This window comes from Saccoglossus kowalevskii, chromosome 16 (genome assembly GCF_978046115.1).
Source record: "Saccoglossus kowalevskii chromosome 16, keSacKowa6.1, whole genome shotgun sequence".
Lineage (NCBI taxonomy): Eukaryota > Metazoa > Hemichordata > Enteropneusta > Harrimaniidae > Saccoglossus > Saccoglossus kowalevskii.
In genome coordinates this window covers 8,308,903-8,334,436 of record NC_140656.1, presented here as the reverse complement: position 1 = coordinate 8,334,436, position 25,534 = coordinate 8,308,903, and the positions used below count along the sequence as shown (strand labels likewise).

At 35.1% G+C, this 25,534-nt stretch overlaps 2 protein-coding genes across 4 annotated transcripts in view; one reads left to right on the top strand and one right to left on the bottom strand.

Moving 5' to 3' along the window:
* Positions 1-12,138, bottom strand: part of LOC100374592 (kinase suppressor of Ras 2-like) — a 32,335-nt gene extending 20,197 nt beyond the window's left edge. For both annotated transcript variants that reach the window (XM_085491716.1, XM_006821832.3), the window contains exons 1-4: positions 11,849-12,138; positions 4,406-4,558; positions 1,826-1,973; positions 140-497 (exon numbers count right to left, since the gene is read on the bottom strand). In XM_085491716.1, the coding sequence (XP_085347842.1) occupies positions 140-497; positions 1,826-1,973; positions 4,406-4,558; positions 11,849-12,001 (812 nt within the window). In that variant the 5' untranslated portion in view covers positions 12,002-12,138. The remainder of the gene's footprint in view (positions 1-139; positions 498-1,825; positions 1,974-4,405; positions 4,559-11,848) is intronic.
* On the top strand, positions 12,049-24,882 carry LOC100373830 (replication factor C subunit 5-like). 2 transcript variants are annotated; one of them, XM_085491718.1, is made up of 10 exons: positions 12,049-12,240; positions 15,249-15,313; positions 17,371-17,507; positions 18,681-18,834; positions 19,038-19,191; positions 19,427-19,508; positions 22,210-22,339; positions 23,057-23,134; positions 23,969-24,023; positions 24,500-24,882. In XM_085491718.1, exons 1-10 carry the CDS (start codon positions 12,188-12,190, stop codon positions 24,597-24,599), a joined length of 1,008 nt encoding a protein of 335 aa, XP_085347844.1. In that variant the 5' UTR covers positions 12,049-12,187; the 3' UTR covers positions 24,600-24,882. The 2 variants fall into 2 exon arrangements, with proteins under 2 accessions (XP_085347844.1, XP_002739068.2); XM_002739022.4 differs by having other exon boundaries at positions 12,051-12,240; positions 19,032-19,191.
* The last annotated feature ends 652 nt before the right edge of the window (positions 24,883-25,534 follow it).

The following is a 25,534-nucleotide window of genomic DNA, read 5'->3' as shown; positions in this document are numbered from 1 at the left end:
TTTCCTTGTATGATATGATGAAAATACCCCGTAAAATACTGCAAAATTATGGCACACTGTAACTTATGGCGTTACGATGACTGATGTATAATAATAGTATATAGTAGATATTACAATTGGGAATGAATTGATGACTTACTTTGCATCTGAGTTAACTTTATAAAGTAGCGACGTCTCATCAGATTTACTTCTTTTTAAGTTATTTTCTGGAACCACAAGTTTCTTTTTTGGTGGAGGCGTCCCTTTGCTGGGCATCTTGCCCTTTTTCACCATACTGCTCGGTGTTGGAGGTGGTGAAATTTTCCAAATTGCATTGGGATGGTTTTCGTTTGACGTAGCAGGTGGCGTGGGCGGGGGAATGAATTGTTCAAAGGGATTGAATGTAGTTGATAACCTATGTTGTTTGGGAGAGCCTGTCAAGTTCACAGGACAGCTTTCTAGATCTCCGTTCCAGTGGTCCACATGTAAATCACTCACGCTTTCACCTTCAGCTATGCCTGGAATAATAATAATAACATAGGGTGAAGCTTAAATCACGGGGAAGGCTGCCATTAAACACAATAGCATATGTGCTCTTCTTTTTCACTCCCTGAAACATACAGATTTTTTTTATTTAGCAGGATAGTGTTCCTGTAAAAAAAAAATGTTCTTGCCTGTATCAAATTTGTGCATTTTTTTGCCTTACATGTATAAATAACATTGTTATTTACTGTCATTTTTCATGTGGAATTCTTTTTCAAATTTCATTGTGTTAAGATTTGGTTTTCTAAATCCACCATCTCTTCCTCTCTGAAGTTTCCAATGGCCAATTCCTTAGTTTGGTCATCTACCACATAAACTAACAAGCAGCCTATCGGCTGAGATAGCTCCGCTGTTAGCAATGCACATTTCAATTAAAGAACTGAAGACATCATTAGAAAATGAACAATATGAATAGTATCAAAGCAATCGGACTTACAGTTTTTAACAAGAAGTCGAAAATATCACTTTTTACCAAAAATTACAAAAATATTCACCAAAATAAATAGAGAATTGAAGATATCATCACAAAACAAACAAATCTGAGAGAGGTCCACATGTAGTACCTATATATGTAATATCAAAGCAATCGGACTTACAGTTTTCAACAAGAAGTCGAAAATATCACTTTTTACCAAAAATGACAAAAATATTCACCAAAATTAGAGAACTGAAGATATCATCACAAAATGAACAAATCTGAGAAAGGTCTACATGTAGTATCTATATATGTAATATCAAAGCAATTGAACTTTTGGTTTTTAACAAGAAGTCGAAAATATCACTTTTTACCAAAAATGACAAAAATATTCACCAAAATTAGAGAATTGAAGATATCAACATGAAATGAACAAACCTAAGAGAGGTCTACCCAAGGTACATATACACCAAGTATCAAAGCATTCAGGCTTGTAGTTTTCAAGAAGAAGTCGAAAAAGTAAAACATTGACACGGACGACGACGGACAATCACTCATATGATAAGCTCCGCTCGACAAAGTCGACAGCGGAGCTAAAAATGCAAATGGAAGAACTGGGCTGAGCAATGAGTAGTGTTACCATGAATACAGATGGGTAAAAGGAATGTTATTGGGACTGACAACTAGAACTGCATAACATCTGTTGATGTCAGACTTAATTTAGAAAAATAATACACAGTTTGCAAACTGTTGTCTGTCATGATAAACAACATGCACATGTCAAATCGAGCAGTAGAATTGTTTGCAATCACATACAATGTTCGAAAAAATGGATGTTAACTTTCAAAACAGAAATAAATTATGGAATCAGCGAAAATAAAAACTTACCAGAAATAGCTTTTTTAAGTAATTTTCGTGCATTAACAAGACGACGGGCTTCCCTTTCTGCAGCTCCATATTGACTTAATAATTTATTAATATCTGTGTCAGGTAAATCTATTAAACTTTCTAATTTTTTAAGACGACTACAAACATCCTGTAATAGATAGAAAAATATTATTGATTACGAGATCTGGTCAAATCACAACCTTATTAATTCACGATCTAGACAAATCATGATCTAGAGAAATCCATCAAGTCAAATCACAATCTGGTCAAATCACAATCTGGTCAAATCACAATTTGGTCAGATCACAATCTGGTCAGATCACAATCTAGTCAAAACACAATCTGGTCAAATCACAATCTGGTCAAATCACAATCTGGTCAGATCACAATCTAGTCAGATCACAATCTGGTCAGATCACAATCTAGTCAGATCACAATCTAGTCAAATCACAATCTAGTCAAATCACAATCTAGTCAAATCACAATCTAGTGAAATCATGATCTGGTCAAATCACAATCTGGTCAAATCACAATCTGGTCAGATCACAATCTAGTCAGATCACAATCTGGTCAGATCACAATCTAGTCAGATCACAATCTAGTCAAATCACAATCTAGTCAAATCACAATCTAGTGAAATCATGATCTGGACCAATCAGTCAGGTAAAATAATGACCTGGTCAAATCACCATCAGGTCAAAATACAATCAATTAAATAAAACTACAAGCTAGTTAAATTATGATCTAGAAAAATTCTGATGATCACCAATGTTTGTGAGAAATTGAGCTGGATGTATGAGATTTTAAAATATGTCTTTGAGTGCACGAGACTGGCGCCTGGTACACAAGAACTGGGAAGCATAAATAAAACCAACATGGAATTATAAGCCATATGGCTGAGTGCATGTACCAGGGAAGCCTCCCTGGAGAGTCATGGCATAAATTAATACAACATATGATATACACATACACAGGTGCTTTCTCAAATAATATTTGATGTCACCAGTGAAAGAATAATTTAATTTCAGTCAATCAATTAAATGCATTAATTTATCACCACAGAGTGACATACATTGCAAGACAATGCAAATCAAAAACCCATATCACCCCAGTGTGACGCAAAACAGGGCAGATCAAAAACTCATATCACCACAGTATGACGCAAGACAGGGTAGATCAAAAACCCTTATCACCCCAGTATGACGCAAGACAGGGCAGATCAAAAACCCATATCACCCCAGTATGACGCAAGACAGGGCAGATCAAAAACCCATATCACCCCAGTATAACGCAAGACAGGGCAGATCAAAAACCCATATCACCCCAGTATGACGCAAGACAGGGCAGATCAAAAACCCATATCACCCCAGTATGACGCAAGACAGGGTAGATCAAAAACCCTTATCACCCCAGTGTGGGGCAAGACAGGGCAAATCAAAAACCCATATCACCCCAGTATAACGCAAGACAGGGCAGATCAAAAACCCATATCACCCCAGTATGACGCAAGACAGGGTAGATCAAAAACCCTTATCACCCCAGTGTGGGGCAAGACAGGGCAAATCAAAAACCCATATCACCCCAGTGTGAAGCAAGACAGGGTAGATCAGAAACCCTTATCAACCCAGTGTGGCACAAGACACGGCAAATCAAAAACCCATATCATCCCAGTATGACCCAAGACAGGGTAGATCAAAAACCCATATCACCCCAGTGTGATGCAAAACAGGGTAGATCAGAAACCCATATCACCCCAGTGTGGGGCAAGACAGAGCAGATCAAAAACCCATATCACCCCAGTGTGGCACAAGACAGGGCAAATTAAAAACCCATATCATCACAGTGTGATGCAAGACAGGGGAGATCAAAAACCCATATCACCCAAGTGTGGCACAAGACAGGGCAGATAAAAAATCCTTTATAACCCCAGTGTGAAGCAAAACAGGAAGGATCAAAAACCCATATCATCCCAGTAACATGCCACACACTGGCAAACTTTTTTTATTGTATACGATGCCTGAACATTGTTCTGAGCTTCTGGTGCTATATATGCGCCGTAAACTACAGATGTTGTCAAGTTCACATGTGTGTTTTCGGAATTATTATTCAGTCCCTCTCAAAAAAAAAACGGTTGAAATTTAAAAACGAATTTGAGGAAATACCACAAACGAACAGAATCCTGTGTAAGCCAGACGCTTGTGTGAAATAGAACACTGTGAAATCAACAAAATTAGCATACAGGGTGTGCGCTATGATATATTTGTATTCGGTGTTGTTTCAGCAATAGTTCCAATGTCAACACTCTGTCATCTTACTATGTTGCACTATGGAAATATGCATGTGATGAATATATAATCCAATGATATTTTTTTGTTGGCTGATATCAGCAGACACTCATCACTCATGATTACCACCAGAGTCACATCAATCTTGCTAGTGGCTCAGATTGATACAAACCTCTGGCAGTAATCACTCATGTCTGCTGAAGTCATGGGAATATATATAAATATCATCTCAAGCTAAGGCGAACAAGACTGTATTTATTATGCCACCTTTATGACAGTAGACAGACATAGTTACCTTGGCTGTAGTTTTATTGATATCTACTACTTCAAGCCACTGTTCCAATTTGGGATAACTCTCCAGGGCTCGTATATCTGCACTCGGAACGCCATTGTGCTGCGCTTCCGTCTTGATTGCCAGCTGCTTACAAAACAATGACAACAGCTTGCTCTGCAATAAATGGAAAAATAAATTGTTTTTATTTATTTGCATTATGTCACAAAGTGAATACATATGGAACGTAAATCACCCCTTACAAGGCAAGGGTCTTCGTTGTCAATTTTTGAAAATTACGCTGGTATCAATTTGTCCATACACCTGTGATATTCATTCTGGTTCAAAGGTCACAACGAAATAACAGAAAATACATCTAAATGTTTCACAACAAATGGCGGGAAAATGTATAGCATTGAAATGATTAATTACTGCAAACTGAGGTGTGGAGGGGGAGGGGGTTTGTCCCTGTATTATTATAGAGAGGGGGAGAGCTTAATTATCAATATAGACACAATATAGGTGATTAACATATTTTATTGGTATGTAAATTAGTAAATATGTGATGCTATTTTTTGGGGGGGAGAACACTGAGACGACATTGTACAATGATACACATACATATACATGTATACACATGTCACACTTATTTTATTGTATTGACAGTAGGTATATGTACATGTATCTAACAACAAATACTGTAAAATACTTTATTTTCGCTATTTTCGCTGAAGGAATGATTCATTGAAAATAAAATCCAGCGAATATATACCCTTTTTACTATATTTTACATTCAACCTGTCAAAAATCAGTGAAAATAAATTCCATACAAAACACCAAAAAAGTTTTTTCAGCGAAAATTAATTCCAGCTAAAAAAATGTTTTATAGTGGTTGGTTTGAAATTCTTTTCGTTACTTTATGGTAGCCAAATCTAAATTAACGTTCTAATTTTGTCAACATTTATTTCGCCACATAAACGTTCGATAGCTCATCAGAACACCGGGAAGCAAAGAAACCATCGAACAAAATGTGCGAGCTAATAATCAAACCTCCATTCTCGCACAGAAACCAATCAGTGGTGCTACGACTCAAAACTCATCTATTGATCATTGGTGACAGCCGAGGAATTAGCGAAAACCCAACAAACACTTTCACATTATAAAATATATTACAGCAATAATACCACAAAAAAACAGAAGTTAGAAAATTCATGACTGTGTCGTACATGTCTGATGCATTATAATTAATGATGCAAAATATTACTTGACAGCCGCATTACATAAAAACACACAGCTAGGGAGCCATAAATCAAGAATTTCTCCTTCACTAGTGTTTTCATTCATATCCAATATTAAATGATGCCGCAATATAGAAAACTCAAAAGAGAATTGTACAGGTACTCTCATGAGGGAATACTACGTTGAAATAATCACTGGCCTTACAAAATATTCTGATCTCCAATTTGTGGAGTAAATACAAATTCAATCGAAGGTATATACTAAACAAGTATCTACATTGTACTCTAGTAGAAATGCACCAAATATTGCATTTATTTTCAGGGTTCTGCCCAGCCTGATTTGAGTGCCGGTCGCTAATTAATATTCATGAGTTCATTAATATTTATGAGCTAATTAATATCCATTTTTCCATTCTACTAGCTACGATTTAACTACTTTAATTATTTTAACTTTTATTTTAAATATTTCAATGTAAAATTAATCTGCTTTGATAAAAGTGAAAAAATATATACACTTTATTTTCGCATCACGTCTAAAATACGTATTTTGAGACATTGACCTCTGACCTGGCAGCCATTTTTTTTGGCAAAGCATGTCGTTCATTTGTTACGGCCAAAGTGGAAACAAGAATTTAATTGTTTTCTTTCCCAATGGAATTCTGGTAAATCACATTAATAGTGAGAAATAAGTATTCCTTGTATCGCTGACTGAATATAGCTTATGAATTTAATTTTATGAACGAGTCATGAAGCCAAAAACATCAATGAAGTTTCCTACACTCGAGTGCAAGTGCAGATTAAACGAATGACAGCCTGACGCATCGCTGCCAGTGAAGTGAGCAAGTTATTGTTCAACTCGACAAATCCTACACACGACTAAACTTGTAATGGTAATCCTTCCTTCTGTTTATTTATCGTTGTCTCCCCTTCCATTATCTTGATGTACGACTTATTCCAATCTGGTTCGTTTGTTAAAACTAACAGAATGTCAATCGGAGAAGGTTAAAACAAAAACACATTAGGCCGATGTCACACGTGTACGTTGATTTTGAACAGCGGTGTCTTCTTTCATTAAAGTTTTGTTGTGTGTTAATTTTTTGCATTGTGTTGTTGTGTGTTAAAACCAACAAGGACAATAGAACAATGATCCAGTGGCCGACATCCTGTGTGTATCATAAACGAATAGAATAGTGCCGGTCGCCAACTTTTTGTCCTGGTCGGAAATTCTGAGTGCCGGTCGCTAGCGACCGGCGCCGACCAGCGTGGGCAGATCCCTGTATTTTTATACATAATCATTAAAATATGACTTATTTTACGGAATTTATGTGCCCTACTAATAGAGTAAATATGGTACATCTGTATCTCATATCTTTCAGGCGATTTATTATATACATTGTATGATCATATCAAACAAAAATTGAAAATGAGAATGCAGTTTTAAATTTAATGTCAAAATACATCACCAGCAGCAATCCTGAAATGTACATTTGCCTAAATAAATTTTATGGTATGTGGAATTATTATACTGAGCTTGAAATAGTTGCTGAAATGACTTGAACCTGTAACACAGTATGTACGATCATGATACAAAGTTTGGATGAAATCGCTCTGTTCATCTCTGAGAAACAGTTTTGGCCTTTTATAAAAACTGTGGTTTTAGGTTTTCAGACAAAATGGCCATCAATTTGACGAATTTAATAAAATCACAAAATAACACAAAGTAAGCTAATTTCAACTGAATCCAGGAATATATTAGTGAAGAATTTGCATGCACATGAATAAAAACAAAATGGCCGCCAGTCGGCAATTTGTGTTTGAATCTTGAAAAAAATATGATATGTACATGTAAATGTAACCCAATATGGAAGATCAAGCATAATTCATCTCTGGGGAGCAGTCTCAGACGTGTTTAAGCATCAGAATTTAGCAATTTTGAAGACCAAAATGGCCATCAATCAGCCATACTTTATGGTGATGGTGATGAAAACTTAAGTCATCATACATGGTATGTGTATTAAGTTTGAATGTGATCGGTCAAAGAATGGCTAATTGTCATAACAATAAACAAAAATGATTAACATATTTTATTATTATGTAAATTGGATGATGACAATGCTGTTTATCAAATTCCACAGAATATTTTCACAATGTTACAAGAGTACAACTACAGAAGCCCTCAAAGTTTTTTTCCCTAGTAGTCATTGGCAACCAAATTAAAATGGATGGTAGCCAACTGAACAGTAAAAATTTAGTAACCAAGTACAAATCTGTTGGTTGGCAGAATTTATTATGCTTACAAATATACCATAAACTACACAGAAACAGCAATTAAAATTTAGATGCGACTTGTATTATTATTGGCCGACACTGATTCACTGATGAGATCTACTTTTTACCGCAAACATTGTGGTTTATTACCTGAACTTACAAAGCTATTGTTTTACATCACTTCATTACAATAATTAAATATGGCAAGTACAAGTGCGCCACCAAGAGTTGACAAGCTGTATAATCTATGTAATGTCACAGAGAAATTGTCGCTAGTCAAATTTTGTTTAGATCCCAATCAGTGACCTAAATATTTACTTTGATTCAGTTGCCATGGCGACCAAATGGTCACAATCTAGAGGCCTGTAGAGTTGTATTTATTAGAAGGAGTCTTCATTTCTAAGCAAGAGGTCACCCCAAAAAAATATAGACAGCTGACACTGAAACTCTATACTTGTGGATAGACAATGGAGCTTAATTGCCATAACAATGAATTACAACACAGGTGATCAATACAATCCATTGTTATATAAATTACCCACAGGCTCAATTCTATGCTAACATACAGAGAGTCCAACCTGTTACAATATAAATCATGACTACAATTTCACATGCACTCGGTATTATGTTTTATCAAGGTTTATAACTTAAAGGCCGGTGGTCGACGTGCCGCGTCCTGTTCGATATGGGACTCATAGCAACGTATACAACACGTGTAAAATACATTGTTTGTTTACATGAAATTTGTACATGCACTGTGCAGCGACTACCGCCCTTTAAGCACAGTGATGTACAATGATATATGCTGAAGATCTCATGAGAAACGAACTTTCACACTTTGCGAGTATTGAAAGCAATTTCTGTCCATGCACATCAATAGAACGCATCACAGAACGCAGAAGATGCTTAGAATAGTTTGATTGCACAAACCGAAACAAGCGAGTTGAATGTCGCATTCAAAAATGAAAACGCACGCACTCCAGATTCCACTATTTTGGCTTCACTAATCAGTTTTTTTCACAGACTTACAAATTTGCATTAGTATTTCCAGAAAATGTTTGTCTTGCAATAATATGATTATCTCACAATATGAGTGACTTGTTCAACTCACGCGAGATCTTCGTCGCATATCACACCCTCCTTGCCTACCCTTATCTTATACATCCTTGATTTTATATAATATGCGGTAACAATTATGTCTGATCACTGGTATCATTGTGGTTGTTGCAACAGATACTTGATCAATCAATCAGAGTTCAAATCACACCTAGGGCTGGGTGAGCTGGCCACAAACCGAAGGGGATAGAAGACAGCAACTGGTAGAGAATCTCATCCCCCACATGCTTGAATTGTTCTTGTTGCCACCAGGATATCACATTAAATTAACACCATCATTATAGGAAGGTCACACAGACCTGTCATATCAAACCAAATATGTGCATTTTGCCATAGAATTCATATCATACGCTTTGTCATTGCTGCTCCCCAAATAGAAATACTAGTAAATTAAAAAAAATGCCAATGTGAAAATATCATTATAATGTTTTCTTCATACAATGTATGTTTTGCATCTATGGAATGATTGATATGACAACAAACACACAAATACAGTACATGTATATGAGTACATCAGTAGAAAGTAGGTCATATATCCAGGGAAGTATGCTACGTGGTACAATATGGTTCAAGTGTTATTTAACATTTACCTAGTTTAGCTTGCTTTCAAAACTACCACATACTTAAATTGCACAGAGTAATCTGCTAAAATATGTCTCAAATTAGTAAGAAAAAACCATGAATGAATAAGTTGAAATTTTTGAGGACAATAATATTCGCTTTAATAGCTGTAAGTTTCAATGAAAAAGCAAAGCGAGCAGATACATGTAGCCAGGTTGGACGTTATAATACGCATGGACTATACTATTAATATTAAGTTATTGTCAATTTTTTGGGCTGGGTGCATATGAACTATATTTTTTTTTAGGAAATATACAATGACAGGTGTGTGTTTTCTGTGTGAGAGGTAGGGAGTATGACACCTAAAATGTAATCAGTCATGAAAAAAATAATTTGTACTACTGGTATCAAGGGTACTGCAAGTAATGGCCACCCAGCTGGAAAGATTCATTGACGTCCATGTACCATAGAGCTAAATGAATGTACAAGGGTGCAATATTGGACACTAAACAAGACTGTACAATAATAGAAACACAACCTTCCCCCTTCAAGAAGGTCACCTGTAATCCTATTAGCTTTGGCACCAGCAGACAATAACTGGAGCCCTTTTATAGTGTGAAGTGTTTTACATATCAACAGTAGGTGTGAATTCCCCTGGGAAAATCATTGCTTCAATGACAACTTGCACCAAGGAGGTGTGAAAAACTCCCTAGTTCAATGAAGGTCTCATGTGCCAGGGATGAAGTGAGTGAAAAACTCTCTAGCTTAATGATGATCATGCAACTAGAGATCAAAAGTGTTCGAGAAACTCTCTAGTTTAATGAAGATTATACAATCAGACTTGAAATGTGTGTGAACAAATCTCTAGTTTAAAGAAGACCCTGTGGGACCAGAGATGAATTGTGTGTGAAAAATCTCCCTTGATTAATGAAAATGACCAAGAAGGAACCCTGTGTAAAAAAAGAAAAACTCCCTAGTTTAATGAACATCAAACAACCCAATGTGACCATGGTTAAATTGTGTAAAAATTAAAAATACTCCCTAGTTTAATGATAATCAAGTGCCCAGAGAACAGTTGTCTGAAAATTTCCTATTTTAATTAACAGAGATAAATGATATAGTATAGAAGCTTTATGTTCCCATATCATTTAAGTTCAGAATAAATTTTAGCAAATATTGGGACTTCAAATGCAATTTGTTGAGTCGTGATACAACATCCATGTAGGTGGTTGTCTAGGTAACTTCAAACTCTATGTAAAAATACAACTTACATAAAATTGTTAGGCAAGGTTACCTGTTCAGCTGACAATCCACAAAAGTTAATAGGTGTCTATAAATGAAATCTGAATCTAAACTCCCCAAGGACATCTTTACAAATCATATAACTGTCCTGTTTACAATGAAAGTGCATTCAACCTGTGAAGAAATAACTTTGTGTCTTCTTCACACTATTTGCACCATCAGATCACCACCGATAATTCAACTGCGTGTGATGTTTGCAAACACATGCATGTTTTTGAATCTATTTTCGATTTATTGATCTGACACAACATACCATATTTAAAGCAGAGGGACTGATCCAGTGTTTAAATTAAACATTTTGATGCATTTCTGATGGCAGGTACGTTGTAGGGAATTTTAACGTGCACTGATTAAAAGGGCAGATAAAGGAAGTATGGGTCAGTTGTGAAATTACATTGACGTATTAATCACCGTATCACGCAAATAACCAGGAAGGTGGGCGGCTTGTTTGTTTGAATGAAAACGTAAGGGGAAGCCCCGAAAAAATAATAACACTGGAAGTGGGGCAAAATATTATAATCCGGAAATTTGACTGAATAAGGCCATAAAAGATACAGTGAAAATATTTCAATACATATGATTAAGCGAATTCACAACTTGACAATAATATATTTATTCACAGATGAGCAGCCGCTGACGCAGTATGTGCGATATCCGGAACGCCATAATGTCTGCCATTCCGACAACGGACAGGATATTATACAATATAGAGACCAAATCAAGTAACTAGAACCCCGCGTTATTTGTGCCGGTGAGAAGTACGTTAAAAAAATAAACCGTGCATAAAATTCAACAGAATAATTACGCTGTTACGAGGTGGATTTTACAGCAAACCCCTCGATGACAATGGAGTGATGACGAGGGACTTGCGTCGGCATGCATTGATCGTGCTGTTGCATCGCATTGAAGGTCACTGGTTTTGATCGATGGATAGTTGGCCACACCATCACCTATCTGGAGGTTATAAAACATATTTACTTACCTCGGCTTGTCTAATTTCCTTCTGAATTGTCAAACTTGAGTTATGGCATTGCGTTCGCAGGCCAGCCAGTAAGGATAGTTGACTATTGATCACTGTCTGTATAGTGAGACACTCAAACCAGGCGCCTTTCGGTGTAGGATCTCCCCCTGACATAGCTTTACCTATTTCCTTACAAACTCCAAAACGATGAAGGTTGGCTCGTAGGAGGGAGACAGTCGCTGTAAAAATGTCATTACGAGTGTATACATTTGGGCTGCGAAATCATAACATTTCCACCAAGAGCCATCTTGGAATAGGTAATTGATCACGTGATCATATAACGTACGCATGCGTAGTTAGATGGCGCCAATTTCCAAGATGGCGGAAGAACATGATAACAGAAATCTTCCCTGGTAAGTCTATCTTCTCGCTAAATATATAAATTTAATAATTCGCATTACTTTGTTTAAATAATATTTTTAATTATCACGGCCTGCATCAACAGAAAACGGATACAGACACCAAGTCAATGTAAATGTACAGGTTATACAAGTATCTGCTTTCACTGTGCAATAGTGGTGTGGGATATGGGGTAAGGGGTGGGGTAGCCACCGGCCCCAGGAGTGTATCTACGACGCACTCAAGTCAGCTATATTTACAATTGGCAGCCGACGACCTGGGGCAAGCCATTTTTACATATATACGATTGTAATTTTATTGAGTTTAATTAAATTGCATATGTATATAATATTGCAAATTAGTTCAAAAAAGCAATTCATGGTTTAGTGGTGCCCCCACCTACACACATAGTAATTTGAGGGCTGAATATACAAGTGCAGTCAAACCTGCATATAATGACCACCTGTCTATAATGACCACCTCTATAAAAAGACCATCTGCCAATAATGGTCACCTCCATATTATATACAGACCACCTGTCTATAATGACCACTTCTTTATAAAGACCATCTTCCTATAAAAAAAAACACCTGGCTACAATGACCACCTCTATATAATGACTGCCTGTCTACAATGACCACCTCTATATAAAGACTGCCTGTCTATAATGACCACCTCTATATAAAGACAGCTTGCCTAGAATGACCACCTCTATAAAATGACCATCTGCCAATAATGGCCACCTCCATATTATATACAGACCACCTGTCTATAATGGCCACCTCCATATTATATAAGGACCACCTGCCTATAATGACCACCGCTATAAAAAGACCATCTGCCAATAATGGCCACCTCCATATTATATAAAGACCACCTGTCTATAATGACCACCTCCAGTGTTCTCCCCAGGAATTTAAACCAATGTGGTGGACTAATTTGCATACAATTTACATAATAATAGAGATTGACCAAAGCACATTTACACCCACACAACAAACAACATATTTTCAAAAACAAAGTGGCACATATTTATTTGCTTCATACAGTATTATAAACACTATTCTTTTGTGCGCTTTTGTAATATTAATGAGCTCCGTCACACTGACACAGTGCAAATATTGTTTTTATTGGAGTCAAAATATTACGTTTCACACTTCAGAAGAGTTTGAATTTAAAAATGAAACATTCTCGATTCGAAATGCAAATGCTGCAGACTATTAAAAACAAACTAACAAACAAATAAATTCTAAAAGGTTAAATGAAACGCATTTGAAACATTTCAGCTAGGAATATGTTTTCGACTTCCATGATCTTATTTGCTACAAAAACATTCTCCTTCAAAAAATTTTTCATTATACGTACCATCAGCTTCTACAACGTTCACATTTACAGTAATGAATGAACAAATAAAACTTCCAAACGATCATCAAAGTTACGACGTGACCAGGGAGGAGCTGTAATGATTACAGCTCCCTGACATGACATATCTAACTTAGCGATGTTATACACCGGTTATACCAATAATTCCTCTTACTCAGTCATGCCATGCAAAAAATGTTACTTTTTTTTTTATATGAAATAAACGTAAAATTTGACTTAGTTTTATCGGGAGCAATTATTTTTGATCACTCGATCGCTTCAAGACCGCCATGATAATTGTGACTTATTAGTTGACTTGCATGTGTCCTTTGACCTGATGGGTCAAAAACGCCATTAACCAATCAGAATGCCCCATGGTAATGCCGACAGAACCCGAAGTTTTCCGAATGGTAGTGATCATAAAAATTACATTGCCGAAGTAAAGCGATGTCGTAGCACGATGTGTTGGTATGGATTTCAGATGAAAACTGCATGATGGTTTTCGAAATAGGTGATTAGCAATTTTTAAAAGGTAAAAGAAGTCTTGAAAGAAGAGTTTTTACATGATTCGCAATGATAAAAGTTCAAATGTATTTTACCCAATCACGCAATGAACACATTGTTTTTTTCTTGAGTAGCGTAAACTCATCGTGAACTCCGCTTTGCCCATGTTATATCGGGGTGGAATTGATTTTGAAAGAATTTTAGCTTTCAATCTAAAGACTGTGTTGATTGTCAAAGTATTTACTTACGAACAAAGAGGTGCTAATTTTGCAAAATTGACTTGTATTGTTTATAAGCCACTACCACATCTTGCGACTATGTCTATTGTTTACCAATTATAATCCACGACTGGCAGGATGCGTTTCCGTGGTGGTCGCGTGGCAAGATCCCTGATAGCTACGCATTTTTCTTTATTTATTTTCGTAATACAGTTCACAGGATGAACAATGAAAAAAGCACTGTGGCGGTCTTACTAATCACCGTGGCGGCTCGAGACCAAGGTGGCGGGCAGGGAAAGCAGCATGGCGGCCCCGCACACAAATTCAATGCTGGGGAGAACACTCACCTCTATATAAAGACCATCTGCCTATAAAAATCACCTGGCTACAATGGCCACCTCTATATAAAGACTGCCTGTCTATAATGACCACCTCTGTAATGACCAGCTCTATATAAAGACCACCTTTATATAAAGACCACATGCCTATAATGACCACCTCTATATAAAGACCACATGCCTATAATGACCACCTCTATATAATAAAGACCATCTGCCTATAAAAAAAAAACTGGCTACAATGACCACCTCTATATAATGACCACCTCTATATAAAGACTGCCTGTCTATAATGACCACCTATGTAAAGACCACCTCTATATAATGACCACCTCTATATAAAGACTGCCTGTCTATAATGACCACCTATGTAAAGACCACCTCTATATAAAGACCACATGCCAATAATGACCACCTCTATATAATATAAAGACCACCTGTCTACATTGCCTCCTTTTAGGCAGTCCCAAGGCATAAAATATGAGCAACCTGTGTATAAAGACTACCACTTTTATGTGACCACCCTTTCAACCATATTTTTGCTGATTTGCTATGTTTCATTATCATAACTCAAGTTTCATGTAATTTATCTTGTTCTAGGGTAGAGAAATATCGGCCAAATAAATTGGAGGAGTTGATTTCACATGCGGATATCCTTTCAACAAGTATTTATTTAATATCATTATCAATTATCATTATCATTTTAATATCATTGTTATTTATCACATATGATTATGATGCATATCATTCACATCATTGATATTCAGTGTGAAATATCACTGCTGATATAATGATATGGTAAATGTTATTCATGTAACATGTAATTATAATTACGTCAAAACAGTGGTACATTACCATTTTTTATTTCAGTGATGTAAGGGTTTAGGGATTTGGTTCAAGATGGCAGACTGGCAGCCTTTTTTTTTTTTTAAATGTGGTATTTTGGATATACTTTGTCAGTTTTTGTACAAATATTATACATATGATACATGTTCACATGTTCATGACGATTTGTTTTGCAATCAGGTCAAAGATGGCTGACTGGCAGCCATTTTGGTCTTTGAAAGTGGTTTCCTAGACGTGCTTTATCAGTTTTTATTCAAATTTGGTACATAACCTTATAGCATAAATGCTTCGATTTAAGACTTAATACATAATTTTCACTGTTTAATTTAATTATTTTGATAATTGATCAAATCCACTAGGTTTTAATTTCATTTGATTCACCAGATAACCAATGCGTTTTATTGTTTTTAGCTCCACTGTCATAGAAAACAACAAGTGGTTAGTATAGGTGATTGTCAACTATTCCTTCAAATAACTTTTTGAGTTCTGCTAACTCTCTTGCTCTTATATTTAATACATATACCCCTTAGGTGGGCCTTTGAGAGATTTGATCATGATCAATTTTTAATGAATATTTTTGTAATTTTTGGTCAAAATGCTATTTTTTTACAAAACATATACTCCGATTTATTAAATAATTGGTAAGTACCTTGGGTGAACCTCTGTAAGATTTAAAAATTCTGTGAAGATATTTTGAATTTTCTAATTTTAGTGAATATTTTTGTTGTTTTTGGTGAAAATGCTATTTTTGTCGTCAGGCCGAGCTGTTAGTGTAAGTGAGTGTTCATCATCGTTCTGGGCATCCCACTAACTTTTTCTTTAATTGACTTCTTCTTGAAAACTGCTAACACTATTCCTTGGACGTCTATGAGATTTAATCATTTTGTGACGATATCATTGAATGTCTACACACCTGTATTAAAGTGAAAATAAAACCATGTGATTAATTGACTCGTTTATTGCATCATATTTGTTATAGTTGCTTGCAGTAATTGCACATAATGACAAATTGTTTGTTTTCATGGAATATTCCGGAGCTATCATATGGTTTATTTAAACACTAATAATTTTATTATTATAGTGTACTTACTCTAAAATGCATGGTGGAATCTATTCGAGCAGGAAGTACCGGTAACAAAAACAAAACAGTTTTTCAGTTTTATTCATACTAATACATTACATAAATGTATGTATGCATGCATGTACCAGCTGTTACTTCCATATGTTAATACATAGTCAGGTTTGGGGGAAAAGTCATAGCTTGGGTCAAAATTAAAAAAAAATACTTAGTGGGATAGCCACTGTGAAAAAATAGTTTTTCATGTGAACATGTAGATTAACTTTTATTTCTTAAAATAAACCAACAAATTGTTTGCCTCTACATCAGTCAAAATAAGCTACCCCTTTCAAGATCCAGAAGGGAATCATCACTTTCCCAATCCATGCAATCTCCCTAATCACTCGTGTGTTCAAGAGAGTCATTTTTAGCTCCCAGGACATTTTCAAAATCCTAAGTCTGATGTTAGGATCTGGTTTTTCAAACAACTTCTAAAATAAATATTAAAAACTAGTTTTGTCATAAAAAATGTATGTACCGTTAAATCTCTATTAGAAGTCGCACCCTTTCTTTTTGAACAATTGAGAATAAAAATTCATTATTTCTCATATGTGTAGATGCTCTAATAGAAGCCGCATTCCCTCTGTTGTATTGTATCATTTTAATGGAAGCCATGGCTTCTAATACAGATTTTACCGTAGTACTGGTATTTTAGTTAATATTATATTGTATGGTTAAAGTTTGATTTCCGTATTTATTTTCATGGTTATCCACAAATGTGGTTGTTTAATTGATCATTTTTCATATTTCTTTCTGTAGTTGATAGATTTATTAAAGAAGATCGTTTACCACACCTTCTGTTTTATGGCCCACCTGGTACAGGTAAAACATCAACAATCTTAGCCGTGGCTAAACAGTTATATTCGCCAAAGGAATTCAATTCAATGGTTTTAGAGGTAACTGTCTTAATATTTCTTGTACCACACTGCTATACTGTGTTGACTTTTCAATGCCACAGTTACACTAAATGCATCAATTGTTCCCAGGCACTTAGTACAGTTGAGAATGAAGTGGTAACTATGTACTAGGATCCATAGGGAGTCATAACTAATCGTTTTAAAATTTGGTGTGTGGGATCAGGGATTGAAATACCCTGGTGCACACTGCACTATGCACATAGATTATTAGCTTGTGCAAGTAAACTCAAAATATAATGTGCACGCTGTGCATGTAGATTTTAGCACAACATTTTCTCATTATATTCACTAAGCCTAAATTAAGTTCAACCAACATTGTGAGACAACTAAAAAAAAATCAAATTCTTTTGTGATTGCATCAATCGAGAACCAGTAAATTTGATTTAAACTTTAAAAATGGTGCATTTCACAACAAGCAAGTGCAGGTAAATTTCAAATTCAACATGCACACTATGCATGCAGGGAAAAAATTCTATTTCAATCCCTGGTGATTTTCATGAAATTCTGGTGGAAACATGTGAATATACCATTCGTATGAATCACGCCCTCTAGTTACAAATTGCTTCTATGACGTAAATCGATGAAACAAAGGCATTATATCGTTTCTATCTAGTCATCCGTCAATGCAGATTATGTTTTTGAGAGATTTCACTATATGATGACACTACACAACCAAACTGTAGTTGTTTTGAACAACATTTGCTTTCACTCATATACGAAGACATCTATGCTAATCGCTTAATCATCAAATTTTCTACCAGTAAAAATTGTACTATTTTTAAAACCCATAATTACAGTGAGTGACATTTGTGTTATTTCGTCCTTGTGAGCACTGTTCTCCCTAAACATTTCATGGCCTGCAACACTTGGGTCACAAGCTGTTGTGCTTTGTTTATTACATAGCAACGCTCTAAAGTGTCTTCACTCAATGGTTTGATTGACAGTAGTTTATGCACATGTCAATCAAACTTTAGTGTAAAGTTGGGTAAATGTTGTCTAAATGATCTAAGTGATTTAACAACATAGACTTCTCAGAAATACTGTGAATACATACTTCTAGTGAAATCATAGACCTTAAAAAAGTTCTATGATGAAATGAGAGGTGCTACTGCTTTACAAACAGATGTGGCATTATTTTACTTGTATTTTCAGTTGAATGCATCGGATGACAGGGGCATTGGTATCGTCAGAGGTCCTGTTTTAAGTTTTGCCAGTACAAGAACCATTTTCAAATCAGGATTTAAAATTGTAATTTTGGATGAAGCAGATGCTATGACAAACGATGCTCAGAATGCATTGCGAAGAGGTGAGTCGTAGTAGTATTCTTTAATGTCGCCCTCTGGAGCTCAGTATGTAGAATGTTTTACTGTGGATTCAAGTGTATGTAATCATTGTGCGTACAACTTGTACAGTGATTAACCTTGATTTTTCTGGGGAAAATTTTGAAATTAAGCCAAACTTTTATGGTATAGGCATTTATTTTCATATCCTTCTTTTCACTAGTCATAGAAAAATTTACAGAGAATACTCGTTTCTGTTTAATCTGTAACTACTTGTCAAAGATTATACCTGCTATCCAGTCAAGGTGTACAAGATTTCGATTTGGACCACTAGATAACCAACAGATGGTGCCTAGGTTAGAACACGTCATACAACAAGAAAGGTAATTCCACTTTCAATACTTTGAATTTTATGAATATAACATTTTCATCGTATTTTTCTATATTTTTTTATGATAATTTTAGATTAGATGGACCTAATTTTCATATTGGTTACAGATCATGATAACAAAATTTGAAAAATGTGAAATTTTATTTTATTTTCTAAAAGGTGAAAAAAGTAGATTTTTGTGCTCAAAAGGTTTACTCACCACTGATTGTACATATATTTGTTATCAGAGTGGATGTCACAGAAGATGGTATGAATGCTCTGGTCACACTGGCCAATGGTGATATGAGAAAGTCTTTAAATATCTTACAAGTGAGTTTCATGTAGCAGTAGCATTAAAAATATCACAAACTAAATTTCACAACCTCATTTATATGTGACTTCTCTAAGAAATAGACTACTTTCCATTTACTACGAGATCCCACGTTATACATGAATATAAATGTAAAAACAGGATGAACAAAGGTCATTAGCATTGTAGTTGCGTCAAAACGTTTATTTTTAGTCCCCGCCAGACATCCGTCAGTCGTCATTTCTCAGAGACACCTGGACAGATTTTCTTCAAAGCTGGTACAAAGACAAGTCATAATGGGAGACATGTGCATATCGATTTATTTTTGATTTGGTTGACCTTTGACAACTGGCGTCCATTTTTGATGCACATAATTTTTTCGTGATTCAATTCAAAATGGTGGCCTGGTTGCTGTTCTGCTCATTTTCAGAGATGATTGCACAGATTTGGGTTAAATTTTGTACAAAGGCAAGATATAATGGGTTAAATGTTGTTTTCAGTTATTTTTCGTTTTCATTGAAATTTAGCCGAATGGCAGCCATTTTCGTCAATAACAAATAAAATCACAAAATTCAAACATGTTATCAACCTTTTCTTGAACATGCCTTGACCAATTTCATTAAAACTTGGCACTGACACCAGTCATGGTGGGTTGCTGATGCATTGAAAAATGTGTTGCCATGCCTATAAAATATTAGTATGGCTAGATACATTCAAATAACACTACTAACAATTGTGACAGGTGACTGATTATTCTTCTGGGCGTTCAATTCGACCAAACAAATAAACAATAATAAACATATGAAAATTTGTGCTTACAACTCTTTCTAGGGGATTTGGATTATAACACGATTTAAATCCAACGTAAAGCCTATAAACGTTTCATTGTTTTAAGTGCCAAACCCCTTTGTTAAGTACAACAACAAATATTTCGTTGGTGTTTGTGAGCTCTTGTGTGATTGGTCAATGCATGGACAGCTCTTCCACTTCTGTGTTTTACTCCCTATCAATTTGGGCCCTGTTTAACTCTGGGGTTACTTCCAAACGCCACCCTCTATAAAGCTTTGTTGTTGAGGTGTACGATGAACAACATATGTTTTTAACATCACTTCACCTATTAACAATTCACCCCTAGACATGATAATTTCATTTCAATAGTAAAGATCTGTTCTCAAAATCCAAATAATCACAACCTCATCGAAATCCATTTTCTATTTTTACCCACAAGCCACACCCAGACCATTCATCAAAACGAGTGGTCTGGGGTATACTTGTACTCTGACCCATGCCGAGGACTTCTTGTTTTTAATGCTATATGATAAATCAGATTAAGTATCACGTGAAACCAAATGAAAATCATTCTAAAAAAAATGTACTTATACCCAATCTTCAGCAGAACGTACATGTAGCCGTTGAAACTTGCAAAACGAGTCTGTTTTGATCGATCATCGCTTAAGCAGCATACAGTTTTTGATTTGTTTTGGCTCATTTAAAAAATACGAACGGTGTCAATATTCAAAGCTGCATTTTGTCTGTCTCTGGCGTGCTTCAGAATGATAGATCTTGGCCGATCGTATTTTTTACAAAGGACCTGAATGTACAGCACTAATTTCACCCAACCTCCTGCTTGCTTCTGCTTTTCGGTCTTTTTTTTACTCGCTTTTCCATTCGCTTGTTGAATAATTACCACTTTATTTTTCAACTGTGCAAACCCAGAATATCGCCCGTCTACTCGCTTGCATTTTAAATTCATGGCCGTGGCATTTTTGCTTTTGTTTTTTTTGGAAAACACATCAATATGTTTCTGGTTTCTCTGCTCTCTGCCAGGGTGATTTTTCGTCACTTTTTAAAGTTGTATTTTTTTAATATTTTGGTGTAATTTTTCGGACATTTCAATTTTTCCTGACGCCTAAAATAGTCTATTAAGTCTTTATTCAAGAGTATGGTTATTGTGACTAGCGTGAATAGGTTAGCTTCGTTTCGACAATGAGCTATTATCGCTGTAAACAATGCTAAATTATTCTTCTAATGCTCAGTTTATCTTTTGAAAACAACTATTTTTTGATTTGAAAAAAAATCATGCCATTTTTCCATCAGAACCCAAGCCAAAATATCGTACTACAACATCGGCAAATCTCTTCGGGTAATGTGAACACATTGGGCATCATCCAGCATTTTGATTTGTTAATCATTGATTTGACCTAATAGGTCAACTATGCAAGAGAAAGGACATGGCAGATACTCTACAGTATCGAGCGTTTATATGCGACCGGAATCATTTGCTTACAATGAAACTAAGTTGAATTTTATTTGCATTTCATAACAATTCAACGAATTTGTTTTTTGTGCGTTATTATAATCACTACTGACTAATAATCAACAATTGTGAAACGCACGATTGTACAACTGAGTTTTAAAAAAAAATGACTAAATAAACCAAAAAGCTTGCGTTTAGAGACTTACCTATGCAGAAGTTGGTTTGCCAGTACTTAATCCATTTTTAACACCTAGGCTACTCTATTGACATTGGTTGTTTATTTCATGGATTTGGCACTTGAGGTAGCTGATAAGCCGTGTCCAAACGTGCACAAAACGACCATTTTGTGCACGTTTTCGACACAGATTAAAAACCAGTTGTAAGCACAAATTTTCATATGTAAGCATAACTAATTTTCATCCAACAACAATTATTATTTTCTTCATTGTTTTTTTTTTTTTTAGAGTACGTCTATGGCATATGATGTTGTGAATGAAGTCAATGTTTATACATGTGTTGGCCATCCATTAAAGGAGGATATCAGTAATATTGTCAACTGGATGCTGAATGAAGATTTTACAACCGCTTATAATAGTATCCTTGTTTGATATATTGTCATTGAATACAATGATTAAATAGCAAAGTGTGTAGACCGCATCGGCTATATATCCAATTGTGGTTTTGGAATACATGATAAAAATGAATTTTAAATGTAAATTTTTAAGTTCTTTTTGTTGGTGTGTCTTTGTTGTAACTGTTCGTGTGTGCGGGATGGAGCTTACAAAAATGTGATATTTATATTGCAACCACGTTTAAGCTCTGCTTTCATCATAGATGACAGAGCAGAGCTGTTCATATAAGTGATTGTCTGTCATCGTCTGTCAACAACTACCAGCTCAATAGCTTTGATACTTGATATTTTGTGACGATATCGTCAATTGTCTATTTTTGGCATATATTCTTGATATTTTCGATGACTTCTTGAAAACTACCAGTTCAATTGCTTTGATACTTGGTATCAAATTGAGCTGGCAGTTTCTAAAAAGAGGTCTTATGGGTGTGCATTGCTCGACTTGCCTTACCATTATGTTCTTGTAGGACAGCGGAGCCATTTCGAGCATCTGGTCGCTTGTTAAAAGCTGGCATAAGTCTAGTACAGGTAAGCGAAGAAATGCAGAAATTGTTTTGTACTTTGTCGTAATTGAAAGCTGTTTATCATGGTTTATATATGCATCAGCAATTTTATGTGTATGTTAGATAATTTGCTAATCAATCTTTTAAATGTTATGAAATCTTAACATAATATTGTAGATATACTTGATTTAAAGACTTTAAAGGGTCTTGCATTGCAGGATATTCTAACTGAAGTACATAAATTCATACACAAAGGTAAATACGACTTTCAATGCATCAGTGTGTTGTACGACAGGCCAGTTCAAAATATTTATAACATTGAAGCATCACACCACAGTATGGGCCCACACATACAGCATGTGTAAAATGCATTGTTTACACAAAATTGTACCTCATATGATGGCTCTGCACTTTGTTTGGGGGGTAAATGAAATTCTTTTCATTATATCATTTTTCTGGCCATTGCACATGTCAGTTAAAATTGTATGCATTTTTTTTTTCATTTTTGTCAGAATTGTAGAAAAGGTAAAGAAAATTTCAATTTTCATGATAATTAAAATAATAAAAAGAACATGCATAAATTGATTTTGGGTATCAAATTGCTCAGAAACTGTTTTGTTAGTCTATTAAGAATAAAAAATGTTAAAAAAAGAGTAATATTTATTAATTGTCTTGTTGCATTCGTAAAATGCACTTGAGATGTAGTTTGAAACTTACTGGGTAATCGTCTGTGCTGAACAGTTTAATCATATATGGGTTTTTGAATGTGTGAGAAAATCCTGGGAAAAATAGTTGATATACATGTATGTTTCCAAGTTTTGAAAATGTGCTTTGGGAGTAAAATATTTTGATTAATATTTTTGGTAAAAGTGATATTTTTGACTTTTGATAAAAACGGCAAGTCTAATTGCTTTGATATTATGCATATAGGCACTGCAGGTAAACCTCTCTCAGATTTGTTCATTTTGGGATATCTTCAATTCTTTAATTGAAATGTGCATTGCTTAACAGTGGAGCTATCTCGGCCGAAAGACTGCTTGTTTACTATTACCATGGTATACTCAAATGACTGTATAAATTGTTTTTCAGTTGAGCTTCCTACCAAAGTAAGAATTAAATTATTAGATAAAATGGCTGAAATAGAGTAAGTGTATTTTATATTAATTCATTTTAATATTTCTGGTATATGATCACAGTCAGTGATTTAACCAAAACAAACACATTGTCGGCATAGAAAATTATGTTAACCCGCCATGTCTCTTAATGATGCAATACGTGCAAAGGACAACAGCAGTTTCATAAGCAATACTCAAAACACATTAATTATTCACTGGGTTTTAATTTCACTACTTTGGCTGATAAGTAAAATTCGCTAAATTGAATTCATGTGAACATGTGAAATAACAATAGCACTAATTGTTTCTTAGCAAAATTTCGCAAAGCAGTGAAAATAAATGGTTTTGAAGTAAATCGGGATGTTACAAAATATACTTAAGCGGTACAATAGTAATTATTTATGGAGATAGTGAAAACCTTGTGCCAAAACATTCTGATTATAAAAATCTTTCAGAATTTCATTTTCATGCGTATTCATCTCGGATTGTGTCCAAACCATTCCAGGTATAACCTTACAGCCGGTACAAATGAAAAGATTCAACTTGGATCACTGATTGCTGCCTTCCAGGTTACCCGAGACATGATTGTTATGGAAGCATCCTAAGCATTGATATAAGATTTTTATAATTTAACAACTCCTGTCAAATATTATAAAAACTTTTTTTTTGTACTTTTTTTACCTGCTCTTTGATATCATAACCTGTCTTGTATATGTTCACATGTACTCGTAATTCATTGAGATACCAATGTTTTACCAAATGTCTGTGTATGAGTTTATATAATGCTATAAATGTACTATATACTTGGTATGCAGATGTCACATAGAAAAATATGCAAGTCATTTATGAAATATATACTATATTCTACATTAAAGAAAAGAAACTGAATGTGCTTTATTTCTTGGATGCACAAACAAGATTGTACGAGGAGTTGGCAAACTCCCTGTGGAAACTGCAATATGGCAAGGGACTTTTTTATTGATGCTATCAAATGATCTATGATTATTATGAAAGTGTTCTGCTACATTTTGTTACAATCTCATTGCACCACTTGATTTTGGACAATTTAATTTTTGACTCCCATGTGCGAAGCACAAAATGGGAGTCTTTGCAGTTAGTGTGTCTGTATGTGTGTGTGTGTGTGTATGTGTGTATGTGTGTATGTGTGTGTGTGTGTGTGTGTGTGTATGTGTGTCCGACTGTTCCACTGCTATCTCAAGAACCATACATCGGTTTTTGATGAAACTTGGTGCATAGATGCTCTGGGCCAATGCGCAGATTTGATTAGGTTTTGGTAAAAATCCATGCTCGTTAATTACCTAATTTGCATGATAATTAGCTAATTTTTAGCTGTTCTATGACTGTTCCACTGATATCTAAAGAACCACTCATTGGATTTTGATGAAACTTGGTACATAGATGCTCTGAACATATGCGCAGATTTGATTAATTTTTGGTAAAAATCCGTGCATATTAATTACCTAATTTGCATGATAATTAGCTATTTTTTAGTGGTTCCATGACTGTTCCACTGATATCT